We start from the raw sequence: 10492 nt of genomic DNA on the forward strand, positions 1-10492 counted from the left end.
GCTCTTCCAGAGACCCAAGTCTGATTTCCAGCACCCACATCCTGCAGCTCATAGACACTGGCAGCTCCAGAGGGAGCTAGCTGCCACCTGTGCTCTGTGAGCACCTGCCCTCACATGCATAAACTTGCATACACATAAGTCAAAAGAATAAAAATACAAATGTAGCAGGGCAGTGGTGGCGCACGCCTTTAATCCCAGCACTAGAGAGGCAGAGGCAGGTGGATTTCTGAGTTCGAGGCCAGCCTGGTCTACAGAGTGAGTTCCAGGACAGCCAGGGTTCTTCCCCTCATCCCCGGCAAAAGCTGGGCTGCTCCTCAGCAGTACCACACATCTCCTCACTGATGTTTGAGCATGGAGAAAGACGGAAGAACTGTCGGGACACACTAACGTGTTCCTGGAAGACACCAGCACTTGCTGAGTTTTGGTTGTTAGTTCTTCCATTACATACTAGTTTGATGGCAGGGATGGACTCTTCAGGCTTACCCACGCATTCGCAGATTTACCAAACAGTACCCAGCACCTCTGCACTGAGTGGAAGGTAGAGAAGCAACTGTTAAAGTCAGTAAATAGATAAACAACAAAGCTCCTGTCCTGTGGGTGAGTCTGCGCTCTGGAGGGAGCAGGCAGTGAACACACACACAACCCTCCGTGGGCTGGGCCGGCCACCAAGGGAAACTCAGCAGTGGGCTGTGTGACAGCAGGCCAGCATTGTCTAATAACGCTGCTTCTTTCTGAGTTTTACAGACAGGGTCTCTCTGTAGTCCTGGCAATCCTGGAACTCACTCTGTAGCCCAGATCCACCTGCCTCTGCCTTCCAAGCGCTGGGATTAAAGGCGTGTACTACCATGGTCCAGCCTTAATATGCTTATCGATGGTCTGAGAAGATGGTGGTGGAGGTCCAGCCTGACGGAGTGAGGCTGGTAAATAACATGGGAGAGAGAGAACTCTGAGGCCAAGTCGCTGGAGAACAGGGGGGAGAGAAGGAGCAAGGGCAGAGGTGATGTCAGAGCCACGGCAGGGGGCTCAGCAAGCACAGAGGGAACAAGATCTGACTTCTGAGTTAGAGAACCATTCTAGCAACTGGGGTGGAGGACAGCATGGGGGGAAGGACAGAAGCAGGGAGGCCAGCTAAGCCCCGGCATGGTCCAGGAAAGAGGCTGGAATGGGCTGGGTTAGGGCAGCAGAGGGAAGGTCAGGGAGAGAGGTGGCCACAGCTGAAATCCCAGCCACATGAGGTGTGAGCATGGGTGACCCCAAGGTGTCCGACCCGAGTTACACAGTTCAGGGGGCTTCTCATCCGCTGTGTACGGAGCCTGACTGTGCATAAGAGAGGCAGGTTTGTGTACGTGGCTGTTAGGGGTTTTAAGAATGGAATAAAGTTTCAGTTTGAGGGCTGAGGGCTTTATAGCTCAGTGAAAGAGTGAATGGTGAGCACCTTGCACAAGGGCCTAGATCCAACCTCCAACCCACCCAGGCAACCCCCACTCAAAACAAAACACACATACACACACACATACACAGAGAGAGAGAGAGAGAGAGAGAGAGAGAGAGAGAGAGAGAGAGGGAGAGGGAGAGGGAGAGAGAGAGAGAGAGAGAGAGAGAGAGAACGAACGAACATACATTAGGCATGCCTATAATCCCAGAACTTGAGAGAAGAGGCTGAGTCAGGAGGCTCACAAGTTATAAAAGAGCCTGGACTACAGTGAAACCCTGCGAGGAAGGAAATGGAACCATCCCGCATCTGAAACTTGAGATGTCCATCAGGTTCCCAGACGGAGACATGGGCAGACTGCAGGCCATCAGTCCTGATTTCAGGAGAGCTCAAAGCTAAAAATAGGCTCCCGAAAGGGTCAGTGTGAAGCCTCAATGCTTACGAGAAGAGGAACCATGGGAGGGACCAGACATGGAGACGTCACAGAGCATGTGAGGAAGAGAGAAGAGCTGGTGCAGTGGTGGGAAGGTCCATACCTAAGACTATACTCACCTACAAAACTAAGTTCAAAGCCAGCCTGGGCTACAAAAACCTGTCTCGAAAGGAAAGGAAAGGAAAGGAAAGGAAAGGAAAGGAAAGGAAAGGAAAGGAAAGGACAGGACAGGACAGGACAGGACAGGACAGGACAGGACAGGACAGGACAGGACTCCTATGACTCTTTTCTGTGTTGACTGGAGTCACACGGAGCCTGCCTGCATCTGACACATCTCCCTGACCCAGTCCCTGCACAGATCCTTCTGAAAACCCTGCAGTTCCAATGATAGCTTGGTACAGTTGTAGAAGGTAAATTCTTACTGACTCCAAAAAAAAAAGAAGAAGAAGAGGAGGAGGAGGAGGAAGAGGAGGAGGAGGAGAAAAAAAATCAGAACAGAAGATCAAGTAAGGGGCTGGAGAGATGGCTCAGTAGTTAAGAGCACTGATTGCTCTTCCAGAGGTCCTGAGTTCAATTCCCAGCAACCATGGTGGCTCACAACCATCTGTAATGGGATCCAGTGCCCTCTTCTGGTGTGTCTAAAGACAGCTACAGTGTACTTACATACATTAAATAAATAAATAAATAATATTTAAAAGATCAAGTGGCATGAGAACTTGGAGAACCTGGAATTGGTTATACGATTTTGAAAACCTTTAGCGCCAGGCGCGGTGACGCACGCCTTTAATCCCAGCACTCGAGAGGCAGAGGCAGGCTGATTTCTGAGTTCGAGGACAGTTTGAGTTCCAGGACAGCCAGGGCTATACAGAGAAACCCTGTCTCGAAAAAACAAAAAAACAAAACAAAAAAAAAAAAAAACACAACAACAACAAAACCTTTAGGATCCTGCAAGAACAGCTTCAGTAAACACTGGAGAAAGCACCCGACTGGACCGAGCTCAGCAGAGGGTGGCAGAGAGGAGGGAGACAAGCCTACACAAACAGTTCGACACAAAGGGGAAGGGGGCATCTCAGGGCCTAGGGCTTTCTCTTCTATTTTTAAGATTCACCTTCTTTTTACATGTGTGCCTGTATACCTGCAGAGCCCGAAGAGGGGTCAGGTCCCTGGAGCCTTGAGCCCAGGGACCCAAACTCAGGTTGTCTGCAAGAGCAGCAAGCACCTCACACTGCTGGGCCGGCTCCCAGCTCCCTCCCTGTCTCAACAGGAACACAGTAACCTCTGACAACAGTCAAGTGGGACAGAAAGCAATGGTGGCCAGGCAAGGTGGCACACACCGATGATCTTAGCGCTGGAAAAACAGAGGCAGGAGGATCCCTAAGAGTTTGGGGCCAGCCTGGCCTTGAAAGTTCTAGGCCAGCAAGAGCTACACAGTGAGACCCTGTCTCAACTCCCACCTCAGAAAAAGAAAAGCACTAGTGCGTGGTGTTCTGTTCAGGGAGGGAGGGAGGCTACTCACTGCAGGAGGGCGGGACAGAGAGCACCGCTGTGGGATGGGCCCAATGCGTAGGCAGGAAAGGACAGACACAGGTAGATGGGTTGGCTTTGCAAGTGTCCACAGGAAATCGTCCATAGGTGTGTTCTCAAAAAAATGTATCTTAAGCTGGGCGTGGTGATATATGCCTGCAATCTAGAGGCAAGAGGATCACCTGAATGTGAAGCTAGAATTTGGTGATCTGAACCACATACCATATCCTTTCTTAAACACACACGCTCTCTCACAATATATGTGTGTGTGTGTGGTTTATATATAAGGAGAAAGAGAAAGAGAGAGAGAGAGAGAGAGAGAGAGAGAGAGAGAGAGAGGGAGAGAGAGGGAGAGAGAGGAAAGCATGCCTAGGGAGATAGCTTAGCTGGTAATCAACAACCATAAGGACCTAAGAGAGAGAGAGAGAGAGAGAGGGAGAGAGAGGGAAGCATGCCTAGGGAGATAGCTTAGCTGGTAATCAACAACCATAAGGACCTAAGTTTAATACCCAGAGCCCAGAGGTTTTTTTCTTTTTAAAAGAACATGGTGTACACGTTTATAATCCTGGCACTGGGGCAGTGGAGACAGGTGGCTCTCTGAGGCTCACTGACAGGCCAGCTTAACCTTTACCAGTTAGCTTCAGGACAGTTAGAGACCCTGTCTCAAAAACAAACAACAAAATATAAGATGGACAATAGCTGTTAACAGGTGACCTGTGGTATCCACACATACAAACACACACAGTGTCTGTCTCTGTCTCTCTTTCTCTCTCTCAATAAAACGATAAAACAAACGTATCCCTAGCTGGGCATGGTGGCACACACCTTTAACCCTAGCACTCTGGTGGCAGAGGCAGGCAGATCTCTGAATCCAAGGCAGCCTGGTCTACAGTGTGAGTTCCAGGACAGCCAGGGCTACACAGCAAGCCCGTATCTCAAAAGGTCCTTCGAATTTGTACCAGGTGATGAAGGACATGGGCTATACACAGTGGATATGTAACTTGTGATTGAGAAATAAGAATCAACTAGAAACAAAAAGTAGGGCTAGGCCAAGGAGCAGTTTTAAACGGCAGCTGTTGTGGTGGTGAGCACTACAATCAATCCCAGCAGTTGGGAGGCTGGGCAAAGCAGGGGTAGTGAGAGTTCAAGCCTATCCTGGGTTCCCATCCTAGTCGGGCATGGTTGCCGGGCGTGGTGGCGCACACCTTTAATCCCAGCACTTGGGAGGCAGAGGCAGGTGGATTTCTGAGTTCGAGGCCAGCCTGGTCTACAAAGTGAGTTCAAGGGCAGCCAGGGCTACACAGAGAAACCCTGCCTTGAAAAAACAAAACAAAACAAAACAAAAAACAACAACAACAAACAAAAAAAAAGGGCCATCCTACACAACATAGTTGAGACTGCATGAAGAAGACAAACCCAAGAAAACAAGAAAGGGCATACAGTATGACCTCGGGCCACACCCACACTGTGGGAAGGAGGGTTATCAGAGAAAAGCCCCCACAACTACTTTAGAAATGAAGAGCAGAAATGCCCCCACTGTGACCTTTAGAACAATGGCATGCTGGACACCCAGCACAAGGCCACCCCACAAGCCTGAGCTAGCTGAAGCCCTGTTATCACCCAGGGCCCCCCTGGCCTGACTGCCCTCTTTTGAGCTTGTGGGAAGGTGAGGTCTGCAGTGACGTCCTACCTATCCCTCTGGGGGATTTCAGAGACAAACACTCAGGCCACCAGAGTCTGTACTCACAGAGGATCTCCAGAGCCAGTCCACTCCCCATCGACTCGGTGAGCTCAAGAGTTTGAGAAAACACCAAAGAGCAACACACCAGGCAGACCTCACCCTCACCATGGAAAGCCCTTAGGAGAAAGAATTTGGGGTGTCAGCAGTACCTCAAACTCATATAAAGCCAGATATGGTGGCCCACATCTGCAAGCCTCTTACAGTCAGGGGAAGCAGAGACAGGAGGATCCCTGAGTGTGAGGCCAACTTGCCTGGCAGCAAAGAAAGCCACCCTCAAGACGGTAGAAACAAGTACTGATGCTGGTCCTCTGACCCGGACCCCAGGCCACAGCACACGCAGGCCCCAGTACTCACACACCCCAATACATCAAACATGTGTTAAGCCTCGCTGAGCTGACACTGCTGCCCTGACTCTCCCAGGCACCTGGTGCGTACGAAGCATCAATGACCTTTCTCGGGTCAGCGTCCATCACTGTCCATTTTTAAAGATTTATTTATTTATTATATGTAAGTACACTGTAGCTGTCTTCAGATACTCCAGAAGAGGGCGTCAGATCTTGTTACAGATGGTTGTGAGCCACCATGTGGTTGCTGGGATTTGAACTCCAGACCTTCGGAAGAGCAGTCAGTGCTCTTACCCACTGAGCCATCTCACCAGTCCCACTGTCCATTCCTAAAGACACCCCTTAGCCCTCTCACTAGGAGGGCAGAGAGCACACACATCTCCTATTCTCATCAAAAGCTCGGGAAGAAGAGCTACCTCCCTGGGACCGCTTTAGGAGAGTCAAGGTTGAATATGACAAAGATGGTCTGCCATTACCCAGTCTGAAGGGTATGGCTGATTCAAAAACCATAAAAGTATATTTGCTAATCTTTGTAGAGCCAAAAATTCAATTTAAAAACAGAGCTGCAGGGTTGGAGAGATGGCTCAGCAGTTAAGAGCACTGGCCGCTCTTCCAGAGATCCTGAGTTCAATTCCCAGCAACCACATCTGTAATGGGATCTGATAGCCTCTTCTGGTGTGTCTGAAGACAGAGACAGTGGACTCATACATATAAAACAAATACATCTTGAAAAACCAGAGCTGTGGGCATGGCTTAGTGGCAGAGCACTTGCATAGAATGCCCACTCAGCTCTGAAGGAGAGGAAAAAAGTTAAGTATTTCAGCTGAGCAGTGTCCCACACTTAAGATGTGGAGGCAGGAGGATCAGGAGTTCAAGGCCAGCCCAGGATTCCAATGTGTCTTCAAAACAACTATCGACCCAAATGAAAACAAAATGAAGTACTGACTTATAAGCTAATTTTCTTTCCTGTGCCACTACATAATGAATGACCTGTTCTTGGGTCTTGCCTCTAAATGGAATAAAAATTGAAACCCACTTAGGAGGGAGATGTCCTACAGTCACTGCTCAGCTCTCCAGGATGCCCCTGTGTGTCACTGAGCAGTGAGTTCTTTCTTAACACATCTGCAGTGTTTCTAAAGCCACCCCCTCTCGCCTGCACAACGGAGGGATCCTTTCTGAACTGGAGTTTCCCGTTGAATTAATGACCACCATGACAAGTCTGAGAGACAGGACTTCGTACAACAGTCTTCAAAATTGCACTTGGGTGTGTGGGTGGGTGGGTGGGAGAAGAGCTGCTGAGTACAGCAGTAACTCAGGCCACCATGTCACTGCTCCTTGGCAACTGTGTCAGCGATCATGAATGCTCAGTTACAGAAATGTCAGGGGCAGCTAGCAGTACCCATAAGCACGGAACTTTTTTTTTTCCTGTTAATTTCAATTTACCAGCAGGAAAAACAGCCACAAATTTGGAAGGAAAACCTCACCTGTCCCATCCCGTCCCCCTCACCCCCCAGCTCTGAGCTTGTTTTTCCTTAGAGACCTCACCTTCAGTGTCGCTCAGTGACTGTGCTAAGGACTTGTGTCCTGACCTGGGTGGGTTCTGCCGCTCTCACTGCTTGGCCTGGAACTATGTCAGCTTCCTGTGCTGAACATTTTTGGTCCACTTTTTTAAAAATGTTTTAGTCTCTTTCTTCACAATATATGCCTGTTTCTTGACACTGGCTCCTTATATTTAAAAATCAAGGTCATATTAACACATTATTGTTGCGTTGTGCTAGTAATACTCTGTGAATGTGTCTCTTTTGATTAAAGCCATAGCGCCCATTAAAAACATAAAATTGGACTGAGTGCCCACTCCAGTGAGAATTTCTTTCCCCACAGAGGTAGCAGCCAACACTTCACTTCAATCTCTGGCACAGCTACTGAGAACATAGAAGTTTCCCTGGAACTAACACATCACTTCCCTTCCAACACAATTATATAATCTGGGAGTTAAACAATACCTTAGAGATTATTTTGTGGTCCAAAATCCCTCCGGACTAAGAGACTACCAAAATCCCCTCGGGATAGATGGGTGTGCATCTGTAAATCCCATCTAACAGATGCTGCGCCTTAGTGGGCACTTCAGTTAAAGCCTGCTTGTTGCGCTGAACAGAACAAGTCCAAAGCCAGCCAGGTCCGCTAACATTCTTGTTCTTACCAAACTCTGAGCAGCCACTGAACCTATCATTCAAGAGTCGCACAACTGTCCTGCTCATTAACCAATATGCAAAGAGAAGTTCAGTAAAGGCAACCCCACCACGGAGCAGACGCTTTAATCCTCCTTCTAACAGCTGAAAATCTTAAGCTCCTAAAAAAACAAAACAAGTCAGTCCTACCCCTGGTCTGACCTACACAAGGCAATAGGTGGCCAAACTGCCGCCAGTCCATTGTAAAACTTCTAACCAAAATTAGAAAATCGGTTGTTCCTTTGTTAAGGATCTTGAGTTTCTAGTATTTATCCAAAATATTCACATTTTCACCTCTAGGATGATCTTCTTAAAACAAAGGGTTTTGCAGTGTTCATGACTAAATTACACAGCCTTCTACTTTAAACTTGGCCAGACCTAACCACAGCACTGCAGTGAGGCATGTCATTATGCTAATTCCTTTTCCTCCCGCTAACAGCCCAGATCCCATCTGACTTCCCATATGATAATGAAGAAAACAAAGCTTCTAGAACAGCCTTCACCATAGACAGTTTTACCTCACGTATTCCAAAGCCAGCGCATCATTTAAAACTTGACCTTGCTTACTTACAAAGCGCGTCTTTCGGGGACCTTTGGTAATGAAGGAAAGTAACAAAGTATACATTTCCAAAACTCCTGTTTTGCAATCCCTCAACAGCACAAAGAATGCTTTCACGGATTTTCTTCAGGCCGTCATTTCATTTAAATTCCCCCTCCTCCTCCTCCTCTTCCTCCTCCTGAGTATCTACCGGACAGTGATTCCTGGTAGTCCATCCTCCCTTTCATCAGAGCCTTTCATAACTAACGGGTCAAGTTCCTGTCGCCCATTTCAACACGATGCACCGTACTGCAGGCTTGCCACCCCAGCCCACCGCCGAGGGCCGGGATAAAACATACTCAGTTTCACTGCCCTTCATTGTTTTCAAGCGAACTGCCATCTTACCACCATGCACACACACGACAGCAATGTGTCCCCACAGGCATTTTATGAATTTCCAAAGCAGCTATTCTTTGTGGATTTACAAACCACGCGCCTTTCATGAATCTCGCTTCATCACCACAGAAACGGCTTTGTGAAGCCGAAAAAAAAATTTTTTTTTAAGTTCCTTAAGGAAAAAGGAACAAGACTCTAAAACGTTCTATTATCCTAGCTTACCCTACGACTCATCCTATTGGGCACAGCAGAGAAACGTCGGGACAGAGATCTTCATAAATACAGCTTTTGATGGTCGTGAAGTGTTCCGGTCAATATGAATAACAACCTCGACGACAACCGTGTCCAGTGCCCTTTCTTTTCAGGCTCCAACCATACGGACTCAGCAGCTCAACGTTAGAATCGAACGGCTGGCCCCGGCTTGTCGCTGCCAGTGCTCGCCCGCAGCCACCTCCCCTCGGCCAGCAGCAACCCTGCGGGGAGGGAGGGAGGGAGGGAGCGGCCCTCCGCTCCGCCACAAAGGCCGGCCTGCGCCCCATGCACGTGTGCCGAGCGCCGAGCTGCCTAGCCACTGCCCCGGGCGAACGGCGGCCAACCCCCGACGGCCCGCCGCGGGATGGCATCCCGCTGCCCCGGGCCCTCTCCACTCCGCTCCCCACCCCCCCTTCTCCCCAGGAAACCCCGTCGGGCGCCGCCGACCCCCGGCAGGGCGCCTCACCTCCTCCTCGCTCTCGCTGCGGAAGCACAGGCACGCGGCCCGCTTCTTGTAGCCGTCGCCGTCGTAGGTGCGGGTCTGGTTCGACTTGAGCTTCATCATCCTCCGGGCCCGGGTGGGGGGTGCCGTGCGGGGCCTCGGAGTCCAGGGAAGGGGAGCCTGCTGCAGGCGGGCGGCCGCGCGCGCGCGCGCCCCAGGCTCGATCGAGAGGGCGGGGAGGAGGGTCTGTGTGTCCGCTACACGGCTCCGCGGCGGGACAGCCTCATTGCCCCCGGCCCAGGCCCTGCGCCGCCGTCACGGCCGCCGTCGCCACCGCCACCGCCCCCTCTACCGCCGCCGCCCCCGACGACGACCGCGCCGCCATTTTGGACGCGCTGCGTCAGCTGCGTAAGGCACGCGGGCTCGCCGGACGGCCGCGCGTGCGCAGCGCGGACGGCGTTCCGGAATCGCGCCCGGCGCGGGAGAGCGTCTGCACTGAAGGCCGCGGAAGCTGGCGCGGCTGCTACGCAGACAGCGTAGGGCTGGGGATGGCGGAAGCCGGGTGAGGCGCGGCGCGTGGGCACCACCCGCGACCCCACGGTCCCGGGCGCCGCTGGGCAGAGAGCAGGGGCCCGCCCAAGGTCACCGGCTGAGCGGCCCAGCCCGATCCAAGGTCGCGCCGCTCAGATGACAGGGAGAGTGACAGCGCCGCTCTGCTGTCCCTCGCCGCAGACTGTCAACCTTAGCTGCTGGGGATCAGGAGTGGGGCGGGGCGGGGCTGCTCTTTGCGGTCAGTTGGTAGCTGTCTGGACATATGTGCGTCCTGCAGCCATTTGTGCAAAAAAGGCAAAAGCTGCCACTTGCCTGGCGACATGCTTGAGGGACTGGGTTCGAACCTCAGCACTGCAAAAAAGAAAATAAAAAAGGAAGGAAAGAAAAGAGAGAACGCCATCCTCTTAAACAGGAGCAGAAAGGGAGAGACTGTAAGAGTGTGCACAGCACACGTACGTAAATCATGAAATATGGTTTCTGGCCGTGACTATAACACTGGGATGACCCTCTTAGAGGACGTGAAAGTGGGCTACAGCGTTCCTGCAACAAAACGGGCACCATTACCGTGTGCTAAACGTTTAGAAAATTCTGTCAAGATATTCAAGATTTA

The 10492-nt window shown here is 50.9% G+C and overlaps 1 protein-coding gene across 2 annotated transcripts in view; it reads right to left on the bottom strand.

Annotated features, from left to right (window-relative positions):
* Nudt3 (nudix (nucleotide diphosphate linked moiety X)-type motif 3) overlaps window positions 1-9720 on the bottom strand; it is a 44071-nt gene extending 34351 nt beyond the window's left edge. Inside the window, exon 1 of one of the 2 annotated variants that reach the window (NM_001291046.1) lies at window positions 8859-9232. In NM_001291046.1, coding sequence (NP_001277975.1) covers window positions 8859-8870 — 12 coding nt within the window. In that variant the 5' untranslated portion in view covers window positions 8871-9232. Of the gene's footprint in view, window positions 1-8858; window positions 9233-9354 lie in introns of those variants that run through there. The other variant, NM_019837.2, reaches the window with a different exon arrangement.
* Window positions 9721-10492: the final 772 nt, after the last annotated feature.

This window comes from Mus musculus, chromosome 17 (assembly GCF_000001635.26).
Source record: "Mus musculus strain C57BL/6J chromosome 17, GRCm38.p6 C57BL/6J".
In the NCBI taxonomy this organism is placed as follows: domain Eukaryota; kingdom Metazoa; phylum Chordata; class Mammalia; order Rodentia; family Muridae; genus Mus; species Mus musculus.